The 23,944-nt window shown below is 38.8% G+C and overlaps 2 protein-coding genes and 1 pseudogene across 2 annotated transcripts; 2 read left to right on the forward strand and 1 right to left on the reverse strand.

The window, feature by feature from the left end:
* The first annotated feature begins 1,744 nt into the window (after positions 1–1,744).
* LOC143877568 (Golgi SNAP receptor complex member 1-2-like) lies at positions 1,745–11,030 on the forward strand. Its single transcript, XM_077379710.1, has 6 exons — positions 1,745–2,069; positions 4,184–4,380; positions 9,661–9,750; positions 9,845–9,913; positions 10,503–10,632; positions 10,717–11,030. Exons 1-6 carry the CDS (start codon positions 1,928–1,930, stop codon positions 10,812–10,814), a joined length of 726 nt encoding a protein of 241 aa, XP_077235825.1. The 5' UTR covers positions 1,745–1,927; the 3' UTR covers positions 10,815–11,030.
* On the reverse strand, positions 6,987–7,072 carry LOC143845832 (small nucleolar RNA snoR74; annotated as a pseudogene).
* A 9,623-nt stretch (positions 11,031–20,653) lies between the features above and the next one.
* On the forward strand, positions 20,654–23,831 carry LOC143877575 (axial regulator YABBY 1-like). The gene is made up of 7 exons (XM_077379721.1): positions 20,654–20,986; positions 21,160–21,315; positions 21,529–21,643; positions 22,703–22,751; positions 22,874–22,949; positions 23,094–23,168; positions 23,548–23,831. The coding sequence occupies exons 1-7, from the start codon at positions 20,894–20,896 to the stop codon at positions 23,614–23,616; spliced, it is 633 nt and encodes a 210-aa protein (XP_077235836.1). The 5' UTR covers positions 20,654–20,893; the 3' UTR covers positions 23,617–23,831.
* The last annotated feature ends 113 nt before the right edge of the window (positions 23,832–23,944 follow it).

A 23,944-nucleotide genomic window follows, 5' to 3' on the forward strand; every position in this document is an offset into this window, starting at 1 on the left:
CCAAGATGAAATACCTTGAGTTCCCTAATCTTTCTTCCCAACCTTAAGTACAAGAAGAACTTGATTTGCTTAAACACAAAAACCCTCCTGGAGGCCAAGAGAAAACTCCTCATTTCTTGCTCTAGCATCGTTCTCTCTTCTCTTCTTTTCCCTTCTTCCTGACCCTCTTTTTCCGTATACAAACCGTATATAAAGAACAAAGATACACCTCATTCAAATTACCAAAGTATGACCCACACCAAACAAAAGAAACAAAATAAAAACATAGACGTTGAATATGTAGCACCGATTCAACATTGCTATAGGTCTGCCAATTATACCAAGAGTTCTTATAGAATGCTTATTACTCATATATCATTACATATCTGACTATTCTTCTAAGAGTTTTCGGTTGCGAGCTCAAAATTGATTACAAGTCCAACTTTCTTCTTGGGGGCATGATGGGATCGATCCTGCAACCTCCATGACGTGATCCTTACACCTCAAAACAAGCTGTTGGAAACAACAGTAATTATAAGAAGAAAAACTCAAAAAGGTATATCTTTCCTAGAGTTTTTATATGATGCCCGACCGTGAGAATCACAAGGGCCAGGTGGTTTGCCTAGCCCTTGTTGCTTTGACGGTCGGGCATCATATAAATTCTCTCTTTCCTATTTCTTTTAAGAGGAAGGCACATCATCAAGAAAAAAAAAATTCTCCTAGAAATTTCGTCCTCTAAAACCCTTTTCTAGAAGCACTTCTCATTAGGAAATGGATTGATGAGAATATGTAGAAGTGACTCTGAGTCGCTCCTTAGAATCTCATCTTAAATTTTAACGGCACAGATGGCAAAAAGGATTGGAAATAGGTTTGATAGGTCGTGATTGCCCAACATAGATTGTTTTTTCCTTCCATTCACTGTGCCTATAAAAATAATTTTAATAATGGTTGCCAAACATGCCCTTTGTCTCCCACCTTCCTTGCCCCTCTCCTTTTACTAGATAAGCCATTATTCGATGAAAAAAAAACTTTCATGACTGCCGAACACGGCGAAAACGAACCCCACATTTTCTCGCCCTTCAGAGCTTAATATCATGAGAACTGATCATAGTAGGACCAGAGTGATGGCCTGCACGATCAATAAACCCGATCAATCTCTATCCCGTGATCAAAATCTTGGACATCTATCTATTGACTGCAAAGATTTGCTATCGGGCCTTGCTACAGTTTGGACCCCTTTTTATAAAATCCCAAATCACTCATCAATTGGGCTAGAGTCTAGAGATGATCCTCGGCCTTTACAATTGCCATATTTTTTCCTATGAATTTTTGGGGCCCACCCAACTAGGGGTGCAACTCGGTTGGGCTCGAGGCCAACCGGTGTTTTAAAACTCCCCCGCATCCCTCTTGACTCCCCCGAGTCGACTACCTTTTACCTTGGCTGCATCCGCATTCCGCATTTCGCCCTAAAATCCCAAATCACTCATCAATAGAAACTCCTCTAACTCTCCCAGTCTCCTGAGTTATGACTGCATCAACTGGGTAATCAGCCGCATCAACTGCGTTCTTAGCCGCATCCGTGCCGAGTCGACAAAAATTTTTTCTTGGCTGCGTTCCACGTCGCATCCGTGTTGGGCATCGCATTGCGTTTTTAACATGAGGCCAACCCTCGCCAACCCGAGATAGCATTCCCCCGACCCTAACCCGGCCCAACGGATGGTCAACCCTAAGAAAATTAGATAGAGAGAGAGAGAGAGAGAGAGAGAGAGAGAGAGAGAGAGAGAGAGAGATTGAGATTTTGGTGTCGATTGATGAGGGAAAGAGGAGGAGGAGGAAGGATCGTTTGGCTGTTGAATGTGAATCCGAACAACACGAGTAATAAAAAACAAGAACAAAGGCTAGCAACATTGAAGGAGAGTCTTATAAGCAATCACATTCTCAGCGGAAAATGAATTTTGAAATGGGGGATTCAAATCTGGAGCTGCAGGAAGCCGGTTGGGAGGAATTGAGAAAGGAGGCGAGGAAGATCGAGGGAGATCTCGATGTTAAACTCTCTTCTTACGCTAAACTCGGCTCTAGATTCACTCAAGGTGCTTTCTTCCTTCCCTTTCCATAAACCCTAAATAAAAACATTTCTAATGGAAGATTTTTTTCCCCTTCCGTAATTTAGAGGGTTATTGTTAATTTGGAGGAATATCATCATAAAATTGAAGGTCCCTCTATATTAAATTGAATGGGACTGGTTCAAGTTATTTTTTTTTTCACGGGCAAAAAAGTCAGGCAATTTTACAAATAGAGCATTTATCAAGATCTTCCCTGAGGGATTTTTGCTTTCGCGTGGAACCCCAAACAATCTCCCTGTCCATGTGGAAGCAGTGTGGGAACTACAAGATCTTCCCTGAGGGATTTTCTCCATCCTCAGGGTACTCCGGGGTTATCACACTCTGGCTGTGATACCACTTGTTGGGACCCGGATAGAACTCACCCTTAAAAGCTAGCCTTTAAGGGGATGGTGCCCAAGTCCATATAAGCCCATCAACATTCATTCACTTTTTCGACGTGGGATCTTTGCTTTCGTGTGGAAGCCCCCCAACAATATCTTCTAGAGAAGCTCATCTCTGCGAACCCTCAGTAGCATCCCAGACATATCTGCAAATGCTCTGAATACGTGTTCTGTCTTCTACTTTTCTCTGTGTCTTTTTTGCTTTGAAGTTGCTGCTGTTGCATCGGCATGGCTTTTTATGTGTATCAGAATTTCCACCAGTCCTAGTTTAGTAATACTCTTCTACATTGTTTCTTGATATGTATTAGCATTTTTTAATCAATCATTAAATATTTCTGTGTTTCTTGATATGCACCGCTTAAGATGCTTTGGGCAAATCCAACGTAGGCCTTTGGATGCTCCAGTGAGAAGAAGCGACTCGTGCCAAGTTAATGGAGTAAAAAGAGGTAGGGGCAGACCGAAAACAACTTGGGTAGAAACAACGAGGAAAGACTCGAGGGCTAGGAACATAATAGAGAACATGGCCTTGGATTGGATAGAATGGAAGAAAATGATCCATGTAGACGAACCCAACTAGTGTCAGGATTAGACATAGTCAATTTGAGCTGGGTGGATCCTTTCACCTTCTTCATGAAAATTTTCTAAAGGATTCATTAGCCGACCCCAACTAGTTTGGGACAAAGGTTTAGTTGAGTTGAGTTGAGTATAATAAAGTGAAGCTGTATGTTGAAAGAAGAAAAATTGGAACTTGTTTCGTTTTAAGGTTGCTATTTGGGAGGCAAGTTTACTTGAGTCTAAAAACAGCTGCCAGTTTGACCAGTTTTACAACACATTTTCTTTTTTTTTTGTCCAATATTCATTTACATACCAAATGTTAGCCTCTTTCCCTAAGCCTAAATGTGTTTTTTATGCGTGCAAGTATTTTTATTTGTTGTATAGCATGAATTGTTCATGGCCGGTGACTGATTATGTCTTCAATGTTGTTTCACCACATTCAATTTCAACTAGTGCTCTTCAGCAGCTCTTTAATAAATTATGTCACTTTATTGAGAGAAGATGTATCCATAAAGTCATACATTCAGGAAAGATACCTATGTTTTTTATTGAACAGGTAAAATGTAATCAAGGAAAACAAAGGAGGATCAAAAGCCAACTAGAACAAAAAAAGACAGAAAAGAAAAGAAAAAAATACAACTTAGACATGAGATACCAAGCCCATAACTGAATGTTTAACTCTTCGAAATTCTAAACTTATAGATTGATTCATTGGAGTACATGTAAAGTTTCTAATACATATTGATCACATGCATTCTCATCAAACAATGAAGCTGTAATATGATCTTTTCATTGATGGTTGCTGTCCTTTGAGGATAGCCAATCAGCCATGTAAAAATGGAACGATGGGCTTTAGTTACTCTACATGCTTGTCCATTTAGACATGGAAAGTCTGCTGTTAGGCTTGGTTATTGACCCGTAGTAGTAATATATATTGGTTACCACTGCTCAAGGTTTTAAATTTCGGTTTCGGTCCCTACTGAAACTTTTTTTTTAAAATTTTGATCATTTCGGCCGAAATCAAACCCAAAATCCGAAATTCACAGATTTCAGCCAAAATTTAAAACCATGCCACTGCTCTTGCCAGTCTTAAATGTTTATGGTTGCCACATGACTTCTTCTTTAACAATTATATTTTTGGTTTAGGTTATGTAGATGCTGCGTCACCAACTGTTGGATCCAGTAGATCTTGGAAGTCTATGGAAATGGAAATCCAATCCTCTCTTGAAAAGCTACTAGATATCAATGATGCCATGAGTAGATGTGCTACATCTGCGATACCTACCACTTCAGTTAGTCAGAAGCTAGCAAGGCACAGGGACATACTTCATGAGTTTACTCAGGTTGTTCTTTTTACCTTTACCGACCTTTTGTTAGCAGTCATGGTGACTTTATTTTCTTCTTACTTTACCATCCCTTTTTTAGTATGCGTTTTAACTTTGTTTCAGTTTTAATCCGGCTTACTTAGACTTTTTTTTACTACACTGACTTAAAACAACGAGCCTTTTTTTTTACTATAACTATCACAAGCTCTGCGACACATTATCTGCATTATTCTGCAATATATGGAGAAATCTATAAGCTGGTTTTTTTATGGGTTACTTTACCAATTTCTCACAGTGTGGCAGGCAATGCATTTTGAAATGGACACATGTTGGAGGAGAGGTGGACTTAAGATGTTAGACACAAATGTGACACACAAACGTATATTGTAGAAAATTGAGAAATACCTTCTCAAATAGGATCAAACACAATATACAACTAAAGTCAAGAAGGGATGCAAGAAACACAGTCACACAAAAAAAAAAAACACATGATTTATGTGGTTTGACAATGTGCATACGTCCACGGGAGAAGAGTTTCACTGTTTCGGTTTCGGGTTACAAACTCTCCTCGTCCAAGAAAACTCAAAGAAAACCTCACCAACCCGTAACAAGACATTTGCACAACATATATTTATATATGATTATTGAAAAATATTTTGTTATGTAAACTACACCAAAGCAAGAATAAAAGGAAACAAGATGAATCTTATGTGTTTTTTTAAGTCTTTTTAAGTCATAGGGGTAGTAGAGTTTTTCACACCAAAATCACTTGTGTTGTTTGAGCTATGATTGTTTTAAATAGCCTCAAACATATAGTATGAAAATTTTAAGTGGAGAGCCTTTAAGTCATTGTAAGTTATTTTAGTCCAAAAGTGTCAGGTTTTTCCTTAGTGTTTTAGAACTTTATAGTTCTCTTTCTTTTCTTTTATATATGTAGCGTCAGGGTACTTTTGTTTTATATTAAATGGAATGAAGTTTCTACTCTTAAACTCTTATCTTTCTTTCTTTTATTTTCTCCTTCTTTCATATGCCCTGATCCCCTCTCGGATGGGATTATAAGCCGACAAGCCCCTATCATTCTCCCTTCTTACATCTTTTTCTACATCTCTCCTTTTTTCTTCTCACATCAATTTCTTTCTAGTCTCATTTCTCTTTTCCCTTCTTTTCTCATTTCCTTCTTTACCCTTTCCGGTTGGGTTGATAAACCACTCCCCTTCTCTACTCCTATCACATCTTTTTATTAATTTTGATCTTGATTATCAGTTCTTTCTCTCCCTTCCTCTTGGCTGTCGAATTGACTAACCTATTGAATGCTTAATCTGAACTAGGGACTGGTTGTGATACCTTATTTGAAGCAACCAGCCCTTAGTTCGGAGAATTCTTAGGAGCATTATGGGGTAAATCTTCAAATAGCTGTAAAGACTCATGCTCAACCCCGAATTGGGCAAGATGGTATGCCTTACTGTTGGCTGGTTGATTAACATGCTGAAATCTCATGTCAAAACCCTATAATTGTACAATTATCTATAAACATGCTAAAAGCATCAAGGAGCCTTGCTTCCTTTTGATAAGAACTTCTTCAACATTAAAAAAAAATCATTATATAAATTTAAGTTCATAAAAGTGTCTCTGATCTAAAGATCATGCATAAAACGACCTTCGGATTTTTCAATCAGTTGGGTTCTCCCCGGTGATGTCGCTGATCATTTTGAGTTGTGGGGTTTCACTCCATTGCCTTCCGTAGGTAGAAAGTTGTGTAACTTGTTCTTTGCTGCAACTCTTTTGCTCATACGGAAGGAACAAAACAAGAGAGTTTTAAAAGTGTATCAAAAGACCAATTTTCTCAGTGGTGGTTCAGCGGGCATCAAACCTTTCTACGCTTTGTGGAATTTCGGTGGCCTTCCACGTGTCTTAGGATGAAATTGGTCTGAGTGGTGTTTTTATTGAGGGCCCTCGTCCTAGATGAGACCCACCTCTTGGAAGGTTGAAGCATAATTTCAATGGCTCGAGTATAGGAAATTTTGGCCTGATTGGTATTCATGGGTTTTTGAGGAATGCTGCTAGAGAGGTGCTCTAGGCTTTTTCAGGCCCTACTGTGGGGATCTAACTAGATGGGGGTTCAGACTCTCCTTAATTGGATTTGATTCTCTTCATATATATATATATATATATATATATATATATATATATAGTGAAGCTACACCGCCGGTGTAGCTAACTTAGCTACACCGCCGGCTTAAAATACAATGGGCCCACATTGTTTTGGTGATCCAAAACATTCATTTGATAGGCCCTCACATTGATAGGGTGTGCCCTAAAAATCAGCTAGGTAGGATCATCCCAACCCTACGATTTGTGGAGGCAAAAATGAACGTGTAAAAACCTTCACAAATCTGTCCATTTTTGCCTCCACAGTTTGAAGGGTTGGGATGATCCTACCTAGCTGATTTTTTTGGCACACCCTATCAATGTGAGGGCCTATCAAATGAATGGTTTGGATCACCAAAACAATGTGGGCCCATTGTATTTTAAGCCGGCGGTGTAGCTTCACTTTCCTCTCTATATATATATATATATATTTTTTTTTTTTAATTTTAAAAGTGCTAATTATGCCTTCAAGTTCATAATGTGCCGTCATTTACTGAACCTTTTGTCGTTAACAATGTTTACATAGGTTCACCAAATAACAATGGATCAATTTCCCGATTCTCTTCATATTATCATTGAGGGAGACTCCCTCAACGTATTCACATAGGTGAGAGACAAGATTAGTTTTCCTTAGAGATTAATGAATGCTATAGAGCAGATTTTATACATGCTGGATAGTAATGATATGGAGTTTCGACATCTGCTAATTCGGAAGTGGATTCACTTGCTCACTCAGGTATTGAAAGAGGAGTTTGCCAGTTGATCTAGGGGTGGACATGGTTCGGTTTGGTTCGGTTCTGGGGTAAAACCAGAACCGAACCACCTGTTGTCGGTTCCCGAATTATGGAACCAGAACCGAACCAGGTGGAACCTGGAACCGAACCGAATTTAATCGGTTCGGTTCTGGGTTCACCTGGAGTAAAAAAAAATGATCCCATCAAAACACACATGAAGATGATCCCATCAAAATTCAAGCATCATTTATTCCATGAAATGAAATTAAAAAAATCAGAAAATAATGCCAATATAATACCTCCTTGGCTCTTTCTTCTTCTTCTTCGACGAAAATCGATGCTGGAGTAACGGAGTTGCCGGCCTCTGCAAATCTCTCTCTATTTCTCACGAAAATGGGTTAGGGTTTCATGAATCTTGGGTTTTAAAGAAAGGCTGGAAATAGAGGGCTTTTAAGTTTTAACTATGGTGGAGTAGAAAATGAAATGGGTTTTATGAAGATGGTGGCTCAGTGGAGGAGCTGGGGACGGTGATGGTGGCCATGGCTCCCTTCTCTCTCTGTATATCCCTCCTCTCTTTGATTCTCTTGTAAAAATCAAGCCTCCAATATGATGCCCTAAATCGTTTGGCACTTAAAAGTTTAAAAATGTAGAGTGAAGAATGATATCAACAACCCCTTTTTTTGTTAATTTGTTTATATAATAACAAATTCTTGCCAAGTTAAACGGCATTTGTTAATTTGTTGATATCAACAGCCCACATTTTACGTGTTTTGATTTTAAAGTTAAACAGGCATATGGGTTTTTTTTCGGTTCGGTTCTCGGTTCCGAGTCCCAAAAACCAGAACCGAACCGAAAGCCATCGGTTCCCAGTTCTGGGACCCAGAACCGAACCGAACTGAATGAGCCGGTTCGGTTCGGTTCTTTGGTTTTACCCAGAACCGTGTCCAGCCCTAATTTGATCACATTCCTCATTGTTTGAGGATATATTGTCTACAAGGTTTTAAATTTCGGTATGGAAACGTTTCGGTTCGGTTGGAAATTTCTATGGATATCTTGTAAAATCACGAAAAACGTACGGAGACATATGCAAATGATAGGGCTTTAAGATGAAACTTCAAGAAATGCTAGAATAAGCACAAATACACGCTTTTGAAACTATCACATAAGCAATTCAACCATCCATAATGGTTTAATAACATTAACCACCGAGTGACATCCGTTATCTAAATATTTATGTATAATATTTAAATACATATCGCATTTCACATTTAATTTATAGAAATATTGGGGAGTGATATTTACGCCCCTTTTGATCACCAGGGACACCCAGCGCCAGTGTATCAATGACAAAAAGGGGGCTGATGTACTTGATGTCAGAAAAATCCAGTGGCTTTGATTGCAAAGTACACTGGCAATGGGTGTCCCTGGTGATCAAAAGGGGTGTAAATATCATATCCCTAAATATTTATGTATAATATGTACACCATATTTCACATACAATTCATATAAATATATTTGTGTAATATATATTGAGATACTATACCACTAATGCATTTAAATGCTTAAATGTGTGAATTAGAAACATTAGGTCCCATGGCCCATAAGTACTCACTTGCCAAACAGTCATTCTATTCTAAATCGATTCAACTCATAAGAATTCTCACCTGCACATTTTGAAGAAAAAGAAAATTCTGATATGTGGGAGGTTTGAAGCATTATTGCATGTCAAGACATTCTCTGGGTTAACTGTAAATTGTTGTATGTTTTCCTGTCTTTATTGAAGAAAAATCAGCTGCTTCAAAGACCAATACTTTCAATGGACAACTGAGGGCATTCAGAAGTTCTCAACCTTTCCACCCATGCACACACACAAAACCCAGGTGTAGGTTTTATTTTTAAACACCACAAGATAATCGAGCATAGTTCCCAAGATGACTTCCTATATATCACAAAAATTGACATCTTGGTTTTATTTCTCTGTAGCATCTCCCACATGAATTCCACATCATTTTCAAGCGGCTTCATGTGAAGTCCCAAGCATGTTGTTTTTACTCCTGCTTTTTAAAGAAACATTAGCTGTTGATTATGCGGTTGAAATTTTATTATTTCGTAGTTTGTATATTTTGGACATTATTATCCTTAAGATATCAATCTCCTCATTTCATGATGCTTCCCATTTTCCTTTTAGTAGGGCCATTGTACAAATTTTCTTCTATGATATGATGGTTTGTCTTATCCAATTGCCTTTTCTATTCTTCTCTGGGTGACATTCCTACTGGCTTGGTTTAACAATCTCAATAGCTGCTCTATTAGCTGAAAGCACTTTATGCTTTTAATGCGCTCTTTGGGACTACATTTTATTTTATGGTTGTTTTAGTGACTCCCTCTGTCTTGTTGACATTAAATATGTTTTTAGGAATTTAGAAGAACAAAAGGAAACATAAACTCCATGAAGGAGCATGCAGAGCTTCTTACTTCTGTCAGGGATGATATCAGTGAATACAAAGTGAGCAAAAATCAAGTTATAAATTGCACCATCCATTTTTTTTCTATTTGACTGTTTTATCTGAGCTAATTTTATTTTATTTTGTTTCATCTAGGCATCTGGAAGTTCACCTAGAATGCATTTATTACGAGAGCGGGCTGCAATACATGGAAGTATGGCTCAAGTAAGATCTCAATGCCTGCATGATCATAGTTTGATCATAGTTTGTGACTTGTCTACTCTAATATAAATGAACCAAGCTTTCTTGACCATAGCTCTGAATTTTTTTTCACTTCTAAGCTTTCTTACACCAGCATCAAGTTCCTTTTCAGTTGTTTTTATGGTTTATTGAGACATGGATGTTTCAAAAGTCAATGCATGAAAATAACTTTGTGGGTAAATGAATTGTATAAATGAATTGATCATAGTTTATAAATTAAGAAAAAAATAAACAAAAAAATTCTTAAAAATATCGCAAAAATGTCGTGGTATTATTGTGATATTATCACGGTAAATGAAAATATCGCTATATATATATATATATATATATATATATATATATATATATATATATATATATATATATATATATATTTTTTTAAATTCTCGGGATTATTTCGGGTTTTTGTTGTTTTATCAGAATATCGCGATAAAATCACTATATCTTGAAAAATATCGGAGATATTTGTGACATAGGCGTGAATATTCTTATGCTCTTTTGGTAATGTTTCTTTCATCTTGCCTGCACAACTCATTACATGAGTTCTTTGCAGATCGAGGAAGTGATAAATCAAGCTCAAACCACGAGGTCTGTGCTGGGAACTCAACGGAGTTTGCTTGGAGATGTTCAAGGGAAAGTCAAGCAACTGAGTGACAAATTCCCCATTATTCGTGGCCTTTTAGGTATTTCTTGGGGCTACTGTTATCCATCTCATAAGCGAGTATGCTTTCTTGAAATAACTGATCTTAATACTATTGCACTTGTAGGTGCCATTAAAAGGAAACGTTCAAGAGACACTCTCATCCTTTCTGCAGTCATCGCAGCCTGCACGTTGTTCCTGATTATCTATTGGTTTTCAAAGTAACGAGGTGAGGACTTAGATACCACAATCTTAGGGAAGAGAAAGAGAAGTAGATGCTTTGTTTGTAGATATGGCTTTGCAATTCACTTGAAATAAAAGAAGAAAACATCGATGTCATTTTTTCACTGTCATGCAATTTTTGGAATGCTATTTTTTGAATTTTCAATATCATCTGGTACCCAATGGGGAAAAATGATAGTGTACACGTGTTTTTTTTAATCTCGTGGGTATGTGCACAAAGTGTATAGGCTTCCAACTACTTGGCATCACAAAGTCATCACAGTATCCATCCCTGTCGAGCAGTCTTTTTCAGGGGTAGTTGTTACGATCTTAAGTGGTTTAAGGGCTTAACCTCATGTGTTCAACCAGTGTTAGGGCTTCTGTCAGATTGATTAGGTATCTAACATTTGGTATCAGAGTCGACTCTAGATCTTGTCTTAGGGTTAGGGAAGCGGTAACATGTGAAAAGGGCTATCTAGAACAACCATAGTAAAAGCCGTCGCAAAGTGGGTTGCTGACTGAAGGAGCAACTTGTGAAAAAGGCTACTTGGAACAATCAACAGTGAAAGCCGTCACAGAGTGGGTCGTTGGGACATTGGCTGCGAGGCATATTGGAATGTTAGGATTTTAAATGGTGATGCAGATCAGGTTTCTCTCTGGACGTTGGCTACTATCAAATGTTTCTGTCTTTCTTGGGTACTCGAAATAGATATATTTATAACATTATGCTGTATTTTAGTGGTGGGCCGTTTGGTGATGCAGGTCAGGCTTCTCTATGGAGGGTAGTACCTTTTGCATTCTTTTGGCACATAAGGAGAGGAACAACCACGTGTTCAAAGATCAAAAGAGGCAATGGTGAAGAATATTGCTAGATATCAAAATCGATATCATTTATTGTATAAGAAATGACAAATTTGCCTCTATCTATAGCATGGGAGAAATCCTTGGAACTTAGAGAACGATAATGGTTGAAAAGGAATGGAGTCTAAAGCATTTGCTAAGGTGGTGTCCTCCCCAATTGGACGGGTGAAACTAAATTTTGATGGAAGCTCAAAGGGCAATTTTAGACATGCGAGCATTGGCGGCATCTTCTGTGATTCTAGTGGGCGAGCGCCCCAATCCTTTTTAGGTCTAGCAAGAGTGTGTGACACTAATGAGGCGAAAGCAAGAGGTCTTCGGTCAGGTAGATGGTATGCAAAGTAAGTTTATGACCAAAAGAACAAAAAAAAATAATCCAAGATTGATGCATAAGTTAAAAGACGCAAACCTCAAGATGTATGAAAGATTTTGAGTGGCATGTGTCTGCCTTGTTTCTATGGGTGCTAATCTTCGTGGTGTACTCCCCAATTGGACGGGTGAAACTAAATTTTGATGGAAGCTCAAAGGGCAATTTTAGACATGCGAGCATTGGCGGCATCTTCTGTGATTCTAGTGGGCGAGCACCCCTATCCTTTTTAGGTCTAGCAAGAGTGTGTGACACTAATGAGGCGAAAGCAAGAGGTCTTCGGTCAGGTAGATGGTATGCAAAGTAAGTTTATGACCAAAAGAACAAACAAAAAAAATCCAAGATTGATGCATAAGGTAAAAGACGCAAACCTCAAGAGGTCTTCGGTCATGTGTCTGCCTTGTTTCTATGGGTGCTAATCTTCGTGGTGCCACACTCATGTAATGCCCCCAACGGATCTAAACTCTAACTAGCAGTTTGGATACATGGATTTTATAAGCTAAAGCCTGGATTTTATAAAGCTAAAAAACTGGATTATAAAATCCAGGATCTTTCAATCCTAGATTGTAAATTTCTTGTATCCAAATGGGCCGGATGAAGCTCAAAGACAATTACTTACTTTAGGACTCTCTGTTTTGGATTTTGAGAACTGATTATGAGCCCAAAATTGATTATTGGACTCAAAATTAGGTTGCAACATTTGTGGAACTGAAGATCAAGGGAGAAACTCGAACATGTGGTAGTGAAGCAGGTGATGTAATTCTTTTTGGATCCCAAGTCCCTGTTTGTTTTGGATTTTGAGAATCGATTTTTAGCCCAAAATTGATTATTTTATTAAAAAAATTCCTTTAATTTTGAGTTCAAAACTGATTATTGAACTGAAAAGTGCCTTTAATTTTGAGTCCAATGATCAGTTGTGCACTCCAATCGATTCTCAACATCCAAAACGAAAGTGTTTGCACAAAATCCTTGACTCTGTCCTGAAAATTTGACTCTTTTGGAGCAAGTTACATATGAAACAAAATCTTTCAATACTATGTCGGGGTTGCTTGTAAATGGTATGTGGTACTGGTATTACTACCATTACGGATTCTTGTTTATTATGGTACAAAAGGTTTCTGCTCGGCTGAAGTTGGTGTACAACTTCAATGGATCTTGTCTTTTCTGTTTTATTTATTTTCATATAAAAAGTAGAATACAAGAGGCTAGAAGAAATCTAATGTCTCTGCACGAACCTAATATTTTCCACCCCTTATTGCAACATTTCCACACCCTTTTGTCTTTCCCCAAAGAATACATGAGAGACAGAGCAAAAGGGTTGAAATGTTGCAAAGGGGAGGGGGGTGGAAACATGAATAATGATAATTTTATGAGCTAGGCTAACTTACTTTGAGAATTGCCATTCATATACATCAGCCATTCGCTTTTTATGAAAGGCTTAGTCTGGCTATATCTCAACAGCCTCACTTTTTACCAGATTTAATTTGCTTCATTTAATTCATCTAAAGTGTCTGTTCACTCCTGTAAAAGTAAGATGCCAAATGGCTTTTTGGAGAAGCACTATACACACACGTGGCTAATATTGGTACTATATTTTTATAATGAGCCGAAGCCACCTTGTCTTATATGCTTAAAGCAGCTCTCAAAGGGTTGACGAGAGGTCTTTGGGTGGAAGAAATTGCCTAGACAGGGATTTGCTAGGCATTTTACGGTTGGCTGTTGCATGTGAGAGCATCCACCTCAGCTGTACTGAATGAATAAGACAAAATCTGCTGAAAAGTGAGCCTGTGTAGCTGCTCTCACATGCAACAGCCAAACCCGAAATGCCTTACTACTATGGTCCCTTTGCATTGCACATATCTATCTATCTATCTACCTATAATATATACTGAGCATGTTTCTTTCTAATGTCTCCAAGAAACTTTTTTATTGGAAAATCTTTTCCTTATACCTCATGTTTTGTTTTGTTAGGGTGGAGCTCCACACATTAGACTCAAGCCTAGCATCGGTTAGGCCACCACCACTGTACTCATGCTGTGATGGTGGGGGCCAAAATCTTATAACCATGGCCAGCATGGGTGGGCCCACAATTCGACACCTTATGTTTTGATGTGGTGGGGCCATCATCTCCAGCCAAACCCATTCTACCATTTTACGTCTCTGTTACTGCTGGGATGGGGCCAATGTTTTACACATCATGTTTTATCTTTTATGGGCCATTTCATAACTCAAGTTTTAGTCGGTGGGGCCCATCATTAACCAAAGCCCACCATTTTACAATATGTGGAGTCCAACATCTATGTCCACCATTTAATTTACACCTCATGTTTTGATGGTGTGGGACCATCATTTTACGCGCCCATGCATTATGTTGTACAAATATAAAAACAAACTGAAATAAGCAGGGAGGAGATACGGCTGGGTTTGGGGGCAGCAAGAGCATATGTTTGAGATTTTCGATTAGATTGTGGTAGTAGTGGATGTCCGAGTTGACTTGTGAAACCTGCCATGCTTCACTTTCCTAATTAGAATATATTATTTCTTTCCCGTTGTTCTATGTGATCACTGTCCCACTATTCCTACTTCCTTTACTTTTCTTTTTACATGCGTTGGCATATAGCTAGAGCCCATGTGGGGGCATCTATCTATCTATTAGCTAACGCGTACATGCCGTTGCAGACTGAAGGAGATGAATGGCTTTGAGACGATGTTAGGTCGAAACCCTAATTTCAGTGACAGACTACATTAATTATCATGCACCTTTCTCGATTTCTGTCCTCTATCTCCACCCCAAGAGAGAGAGAGAGAGGTTTTAAATTTCGGTATAGGTGGTAATTTCGGTCCTATCCGAAACTGAGATTTTAGCCGAAATCCCTGGCGAAATTTGGTAACAGGCGCGCTCGAAACGTCTTTTTTGGGTCGGTAATTTCGGGCTAAAATTCTGTAAAGGAATAAAAAATTAATATTTAATATTAAATTTCTCTGAAATTTCGACCGAAATTTGATACGTTTGGGGAGTTTCGGTTTCGGTCAAAATTTAAAAGAGACAGAGAGAGGTGCGACTTGGATCCGGCTTAACTCAGACCGGGTGGGTTCAACCCGATTTTGCCTAGGTTTGGGTTGGACTAGGGTTGGGATCGAAAAGCCAATCCGATTTAATTTCGGGTTGGATTAAGGTTGAGGCCTTGGCAACATGACCCAAACCCAACGTCTATCCTCTAATTTTATCGTGATTTCTTAAGATTATGTTTTTTTCTTGTATCTTTCTGTTTGGGTGGCCTGGGTGAACCTGAACCAACCCCACTCAACCCGATTTGGAAAAAAAAACAGGTTAGTTGGGTTGGGTTAGGGTTGAGGGAATGCTTTCTCGGGTTAGGCTAGGGTTGGTGTCAACCCGAACCAACCCCACGTGAGTTGCACCCCGAGAGAGAGAGAGAGAGAGAGAGAGAGAGAGAGAGAGAGAGAGAGAGAGAGAGAGAGCAGGCTTTTGCAGAGAGGGTTTTGGGAAGACATGGATGCGTGCATGCATGAGATGGCAAGGTACGTGAGGCAGACATGTCTGAGAGTAGGCAATGGTGGTTTTATTCGACGAGGTACGCGGGGTAGAAGGAGACAAAGTGTAAAAAGAAGACATGGGGTCGGTCATATGGTGGGGAGATTCATCACGGGACAAAGTGGATGGACTTTGTGTGAGATCTGTGTTTTCCTTCATATCGAAAGATCATTTTCTCTTTTATACAACTTTCACTACAGTAACTTCTAACATGGGCACGCGCAATTTGTGACAAACATAATGCAAATTCCACCAACACAAATGTTGTTTCCGTGTTGGGGGACACACAGTGCATCAAACGCGCTTTTTTGAACTTAAGAGCTTGTGCAACACATATGGAGAGAGAGAGAGAGAGAGAGAGAGGGGAGGGGAGCATATTGGTTCTAAGGGGCAATTTGAATTTAAAAGGTATAAGGGGTTATTATAGGATGGATCCCCGAGGAAAAATCTAAGCGGGTAGAACTGTACAAGTGGTGCCCACTTGTTAAATAATTCAAACCATTTGTTTGACCTTGTTATGAATGGGTCATGCATCAAAATTCATTTTTCTATGATTCTTCCAACCCTTTTAATTTGTACTAATGAATATAGCTAGGCCTTTGATTCTCTATTTTTCAATGAACAACTACAAGGTTTGGAGGTTTATAAGGGTTCAGGGACTTATCTGGCTTGGATGTTTTGAACAATATTTTTTTGGTGGAAGTTACCTTGGGTATTTTAAAACACAGGCAGTTTTTGAAATCTTGTTCTCTTTTGGATTTAAACTTTTTTATGCTTTCAACCCTTGGCACATCTCAAATATTTTACATTCATCACCAGCCTCCGATCCACAAAAACAAGTGTTAGGTCAGTCAAGGACAAAATGAGATGTCTATAGATACTAGTATCTTGTTGGCCTAGACCGCAATCCAGCTAGCTAGGACGGACACCGGAAATGATGTCATTCTGTTTAATTTGACTGATCGGCCACTGTCTAGGGTTGCTAGATCTTAAAATTTGGATTCTCTTCCATAACATGGTAAGTTCATCAAGCTCGACCTCTCTTTGCCACCATCAACTGGTCTCTAATGGTTGGCTGTCATTTTATTTCGCGGCCAGTAAGAAGTTTAGAAATAAAAGATTCGTTCTAGGACACATAACTAAAATTTTACAATCCCAAATATCCAACGTATTCAAAGCTTACTCCAAAAGTGATTTTTTTAAAAATGCCCAAGCCTTTTGTAGTGCGCGGAAGGCATAGGAATTGTTGGAATTGTGAATCAAAATAAATATTTATTGTTTTTGTGAAAAGTCTCTGTGGTGTTCTAGGATAGTTATTTTGTGTTGAAAATGGAAGAGTCCTTGTATGTTTTTTAGGGTCCTTAATTTTTATGCTAGATTAATGTTGCTTAGGATGCCTAAAGGACTTATGGGAACTGCAACAAAGTGTTTAATATAATTGGATATTTTAGGAGTGTTTTATGTCTATAAGTAAGAAGTCACCTATGTAGATATTGTCAGCTTCAAGGTTAAAGAAAGAAGGGTGAAGCAAAAAGTGAGGATCACCAAGTTTGTTGTTAGTGTTTTGAGATACATTAAAGTTTATATTTTGGTGTTTTATTTGTGCTTTTAGTAGCTCTATATGGCCATTTGGCGTGTATCTTTCTTGCTTCCTTATCTTCAAGACCGAGCAGGGGACCGAACAAATGGGTTCTTGCCACAACATCACAATTAACGTAAGTTAGCACTTAGGTTTAGGAAAATTAACAAGAGGTACATTTTTTTTTTTTTTTTTGCAAACATGGCACATTCTCATTGTTGGACTCTCCCATCGGTCTTACTCTTGGTAATGATATCATTTTCCATATTTATTTTATCACTTTAAAGATTTAGTTTCTATCACACCCTAACCTGTGATTTGGAATTGGGTCCGCGAGACAGCAACCGCACGACCGAAGGGTCGCCCCCACTCACATCACACATGCAAGGCTCTTTCACAATCAACCATTCACAACATTCGAGCGACTAATAAATGCGAAAATTTTAAGGCTCAATTAAACTCAAATGAAACATATAAGTTCATAAATCCCAACCGCCAATTAATCACATTCAGCTATTTCAAAAAAAAAAAAAACATTCAACATTCAACTCAAGGTTCATAACTCCAAATCCAACAATAAATGTTCAATGACAATCACCTTAATCATTAATGAGAATATCTAAACTTTGTATAATGAAAGGAAGCAAAAAGACTCCTAGGCTCCCATCCGAGCACCTGTTGCTCCTCAGAATCTCAAATGATTAAACCACATAATGAGCTTTACAGCCCAGTAGGAAAACCCAATACCATGTCTACTAATCGGTAAATAGTACATATAAGTGAAGTAAAGACCATGCTCGAAATCAACTCTCATGATAACAATTAAATAATGCATTTTGACATTTTTTTTCTCGTATAAAACAAGTTCATTTTTTGTTTTTGTTAAAATCAGTTTTGTCATTCAATTCAACACTTTCTTGTTCAAATTCTAATTCGCATCTCATCCTACCATGTGTGCATGGATGGGGCTGGGTGTTACATTTTCATGCATGTTTGATAGGTTAATTTCCAGTATTTTAATTAGTTTAGTTTATTTTTGTTGGGGGTTCCACGTGAAAGCAAAGATCCCACATTGGATGTGTAATGAGATGTGGATGGGCTTATAAGGGAATGGGTTCCATCTCCTTAACAACTAGCTTTTGAGGGTGAGTTCAACGCGGGTCCCGACAACTGGTATCAGAGTCGAGCATATGGTAAACCAGGTTTAGGCTCTGAGGATAGAAATATCCCTCGGGGAAGATCTCGATAACCCTAGTATGCCTCCAAGGGCGGAAAAATCCCTCGGGAAAGATCTCGAAGCTCCCATGTTCCTGCCGCTTGGAGGGGGGAGGGTGCCCGCTTGGAGGGGGGGTCCGCGGTGCTTCTACGTGGAGGGGGAAATTATTGGGGGGTTCCACGTGAAAGTAAAGATCCCACATCGGATGTGTAATGAGATGTGGATGGGCTTATAAGGGAATGGGTTCCCTCCCCTTAACGGCTAGTTTTGAGGGTGAGTTCTACCAGGGTCATGACAAATTTTAAAGCAGAGTAATCTTTGGTGACACCTCATTTTGTACGGACTGTGACCGGATACAACAAATATAAGAGATAGAGATAGAGAGAGAGAGATTTCTTCGTATTTTGTGAAATTTTGACAAATGTGAGGTTATTTTAGGTAGTGGAGATATGGAGCCCATGAGGTGATGGTTTTGATCCTGGCAAAAAGTAATAGGCCAAACTTAAACTTCTACTTGGCAAAATGATCAATATATTGTAAAAGTTGTGGGCAATTTAGTAGAAGAAAAAGTGCCTATATGGCTGAGATTTGGCCCCAGGCCTTAATCTCTTACAAGAAGGTAAGCGAGAAAGAAAAAAAAGTGTTCCTGCAGGGCACAGCAAGAGGTCGGTGCCACACTAAACGTTATAGAAAGGCATCCCTGCTTGGCGGTTGTGGGTTGTAGTGTAAGAGAGATGGCAGCCATATTTACGAGGGAGCTTTGGCATTGTCTTGTTTATATTGTAACAAAACAAAACACTAGAAATGTGTGTGGTGGTGAAGTAGCATGTGTATTAGCTAAATTAGCCTACACAACACAAAAGAAATCAGATTTTAGGAAAGGACAAAGTTGGTAAAGAAAGTCCCATCTCTGTTATAATATGACACTCATTCAGTGAGAGAGAGAGAGAGAGAATGTTGTGTGGTCAAATCGTAAAAAGTAATTATAAATTTAGTTTAGCTCGTTCCCCTAAGGAGGCGGAAAGTGTAAGGCTATTGTCCGGGAGTTATAAGAAGGGTTGGGGTTAAGAAAGTGAGAAAGTCCCGCCACACCCCTTCATAACTACGAAAATAACAGATGAATGAGGGAAAGCAAAACGCCCCATGCAAACGTCCCTATCTGGCTCCTCTCCCCCACATCTGCCGCCTCTGTCTTCATCGGGAATGCCAACCCACAAAAACCTTTCTTTCTTCTTTCTATTTATCTCTTATTACAACCCTCTTACTTCTCTACGACACCCCCTTTGTGTTGCTTTTTTTTATCTTCTTTTTCTTCTAGGGTAATGATATCAGCACAACCATTCATGTTTTAATAATTACACTAACTCAGCTTTTCTTTTCTATTTTAATTAACTTTTGACAGCACTTTAAAATACTGGTTAAAAACACGGATGCGGCATTGAACGCTACCAGAGAAAATCCTGGTCTCCTCGGCATGACGCGGTTGAGTACTCGGTTAACATGATTGAAAAATCGGTTGACACGGTCATTGTTGGGACCCGGGTAGAACTCACCCTTAAAAGCTAGTTGTTAAGGCGTAGGTACCCAAGCCCTTATAAGTCCATCCACATCTCCTTACATTTTATATGTGGGATCTTTGCTTTTGTGTGGAGCCCCCAACAACCCCCTCCACACGGAAGCAACGTGGACAATCTCACCCCTCCACATGGGAGCAACTTGGGAACTATGAGATCTTCTCCGAGGAAATTTCACCGTCCTCGGAGGCACACCAGGTTTTCGAGATCTTCCCCAAGGGAATTTCACTGTCCTCGAGGGCATATTGTGGTTACCATGCCCCGGCTTTGATACCACTTATTGGGACTAGGGTAGAACTCACCCTTAAAAGCTAGTTGGTAAGGGGAGGTTGCCCAAGCCCTAATAAGCCCATCCACATCTCCTCACATTTTCGATGTGGGATCTATGCTTTTGCACGGAACCCCCAATAGTCATAATTTGTGATAGTCAAAAAGGAGATTTTATTGACTCCATAGGGCAAAACACTGAACATGGTGGCAAAATGCGGAACACAGTCACGGCAAAAGGGAGTTGACTCGGGGGAGTCCACGATGAGAAGGGAGTTTAAAAGTATGCTTTAAAAAATAAAAGATAAGACAAGTTAGTGCAATTATCAAGACAAGTTAGTACAATTATAAAAAATGGTTTTACTCATATCATTTCCCTTCTTTTATTAGTCCATGTACATACATACTTTCCACTACTTTTCCCATACCTAAATGACATCAACTCCAAAACCAGCACTCCTACCCCCGCCACAACTTACAAAAACTAAAACCCACTTACACCCAACACTACTTTTAGGTTGCTTTCTCTATTCTAGTATCTACTAGTGGTAGCTCTCCCTCTTTCTGTCTCCCTCTCTTTTCTTCCCCTCATCCTGCTCTCTACTCCAAGATCAGATTCTAGGTGGTTAAACAATCAATCAATCAAATCAATCATATCAGAATCAAACATGTCATCCTCTTCTGCTTTTTCTCTGGACCACCTCCCAGCTTCCGAGCAGCTCTGTTACGTCCATTGCAACTTTTGCAACACCATCTTAGCGGTATCTTTTCTTCTTTTTCCTTAGTTTATTTCTTTAAACATACACCCCACTTTCCTTATCCTTCTCCTCTCTCTCTTCTCTCCAACATAACCCAATTCAGTTTCTTTTGCTTTACCCTACCTCCTTCAAAATCTAACCTTTTTTGCACTTGTTGTGGTTCCTGTATGTTATAGGTATGTGTTCCTTGCACCAGTCTGTTCAAGGCCGTCACGGTGCGATGCGGCCACTGTACCAATCTCTTCTCTGTTAACATGAGGGCTCCGCTTTTGCCCGCGGCTAATCAGCTGCACCTCAGCCATTCGTTCTTCTCTCCTTCACAAAACTTGTTGGTAATTAAATGGAAGTAATTCGATTTCTCTATCATTTTCTATATAAGGCCTAATGATTTTATCGCGCAGGCTTGGTCATGGAATAATGGAAAATACAAGGATTCTTTTAGAAAACAACAAGGGCCTTTCTTCTTATTCTTATGTTTACCTACGCACTCATTTTGTTAATGGAATTTAGGTTTTTCAATTTTGATTTGTGCTGTGTTTTTACAGGAAGAAATTCCAAGCCCTAATCCGGGATTGTTGCTCGACGAATCCAACTCAAATGACTCTGTGGTATCAGTAAGAAGACCAGATGAGCCCCCTAGAACACCTGTTGTAAACAGACGTGAGATACTCATGCTTTCCTCTAGTCTTTTTCTCTCTCTTGCCTTTGATGTCTAGCAATGGAGAGATCTATACTATGTTAATTGCTAGCTCTTTTGTATCAGATTTTTCTCTTTTCAATTTTCCTAAATGTGATTTAACGGTTTCCATTTTTTCCCTGAAAAGATTCACCCACATTCACTCACGCCTTTTGAATGAACATCTTTTTCCATGAAGAAAAAAAGGAAAATTTAAAACATATACTTGCTAGGGTTTCTTCTTAACAGCGGTGGCCGTTTTGTGGTCTGGTCTGGTAGAGGAAAGACAATTAATGCCTTAATTACAGGCCTACCCCTCCCTTTCTACTTCTTCGGGCTTTTACTGTCGTACTACAAGCTCTCCATTAGTGATGACAGTCCGTGGAATCACTTCATTTTCTCAAGTTATACAATCACATTCTAAATACATTTGCAACTTTACATGCTGATATAAACATTTCCTTCAAACCCAGAAACCCTTTATCAGTAAAACCAACACAATTTCAGCTTTTTTTTCAATCTATCCAAGGGGAGTGCAACTTTACATGCTGATACAAAAACTTCCTTCAAACCCACAAATCTTTTGGCAGTAAACCCACCAAAATTACAGCTTTTTTCAATCTATGCAAAAGGGAGAAAATGTTATCTTCTCTTTTCTATGCTTCACCTCTTTCAAATGAAAATAATTACAAGTACAATTTACTCTTTATGAATCATATTTCAAATATATCTGCAAATTTACATGCTGATATAAATCTTTCCTTCAAACCCATAAATCTTTTCCCATTAAAACCACCAAAATTTCAGGTTTTTTCAATATGTCCAAAAAGAGTGCATGTTCTCTTCTCTTTTTTCTGCTTCACCTATCTCAAATGAAAATAATTACAAGTACTGTTTACTTTGTCTGTGTGTCTTTGATAAATAGTGAGAGAGGTAGATATAATGATGAAGTGATCATGTTGATTGTGATAGTGAGAAAAAAGAAAAAAAAACCATAACACCAAAAAGTCAGCAATGTGATTTAAATGTGTCTTTTGATGCAGCTCCGGAGAAAAGACAGAGAGTCCCTTCTGCGTACAACCGATTCATCAAGTTAGTAATAATTAATAAAAGGGGCCACAAGAAAACACCCCCTTTGCTTGTTTTTTCTTTGTATTTTATTTTTAATGATTGTGGAATGTGAGATAAAACATGGCGATTTTGACATTTTGCAGGGACGAGATCCAACGCATCAAAGCCGGAAATCCAGACATCACCCACAGAGAGGCCTTTAGCGCCGCTGCAAAGAACGTGAGATCCAAGACAAAATTATATATGCATTTATTTTCTAGGGTTTCTGATTCCATTGTGTTTTTTTTTTTTCCCCTTGTTTGTGCATAAACTAATTTTCATTTTTCTTCTGTTTTTTGGTTTCTGGGTCGGCTTGTTTCGTAGTGGGCCCACTTCCCACACATCCACTTTGGGTTGGTGCCTGACCAGAGCGTGAAGAAAGCTAGCGTGCGCCAACAGGTAAGCCTTTTAGGGCATGTTTGGCTACCATGAATTTTTTTTCATGGAATATTAGCTTACACAAAGGTGAGGGAAGGTGGGAGATAGATAGACAACGGACAAAGTGAGGAGAGTCTAAGAAAAGCCTGAAAAACAAGGAAACAAAAAACTGCACTCGAAATATGATTGATTTTTTTTCCTTATTTTTTAGCCAATTTTCACCCTCTACTCATTCGTGCCCTCTCAAGCATCTCCTTCTCTCCCTAGACTAATTTATCATGAAAAAAAATCATGGTTGCAAACATGGCTTTTTAAGCTGATCATAGTGCGTGGTCCCTGACTTATTCCTCGATGGGTTTTGCATTGGATTTTGATATCAAAGAGTGTGTTTTTTGTGCAGGAAGGAGAGGACGTTCTCGTCAAGGATGGGTTTTTTTCTACTGCCAACATGGGGGTCACACCTTATTGAGCAAGAGAGCTTCTAGGCTTTTTTTTTCTTCTTCCACTTTCCTTTCTTATTCTTAGTGTTATCAGGCTCTCTTGCTTGGATTCTGTTTCTCATGGGAGAAAAAAGGATTTCTTACTGCCATTTCTCCACATGTATTACGGACCTGCAATCTCCACTCTTGCTTTGGAAGACCTTATGATAATATCTCTTAGAAACTGATTTTCTTGTTAGTTTTATTCTCTTGTGCTATCACTACTTTTGTTTTGTCTTTTCCCTACTCACTGCATATGTCATCGGTAAAAAGTTTAGTGTCATGAATGGAGTTGAGGTTTAGATTTGGAAATATGTT

The sequence above is a fragment of the Tasmannia lanceolata genome, unplaced genomic scaffold (assembly GCF_043159265.1).
Source record: "Tasmannia lanceolata isolate RefF3 unplaced genomic scaffold, GAP_Taslan_0.1 ptg000002l, whole genome shotgun sequence".
Lineage (NCBI taxonomy): Eukaryota > Viridiplantae > Streptophyta > Magnoliopsida > Canellales > Winteraceae > Tasmannia > Tasmannia lanceolata.

Bases quoted from the DNA above. Each gene is read 5' to 3' on its own strand.
- LOC143877568 (XM_077379710.1), top strand. From the start codon at position 1,928: ATGAATTTTGAAATGGGGGATTCAAATCTGGAGCTGCAGGAAGCCGGT. The intron at 9,914-10,502 runs GTAAGATCTCAA...AGTTCTTTGCAG, and splicing joins TACATGGAAGTATGGCTCAA to ATCGAGGAAGTGATAAATCA. The intron at 10,633-10,716 runs GTATTTCTTGGG...TTGCACTTGTAG, and splicing joins CATTATTCGTGGCCTTTTAG to GTGCCATTAAAAGGAAACGT.
- LOC143877575 (XM_077379721.1), top strand. From the start codon at position 20,894: ATGTCATCCTCTTCTGCTTTTTCTCTGGACCACCTCCCAGCTTCCGAG. The intron at 21,316-21,528 runs GTAATTAAATGG...GTGTTTTTACAG, and splicing joins CTCCTTCACAAAACTTGTTG to GAAGAAATTCCAAGCCCTAA. The intron at 22,950-23,093 runs GTGAGATCCAAG...CTTGTTTCGTAG, and splicing joins TTAGCGCCGCTGCAAAGAAC to TGGGCCCACTTCCCACACAT.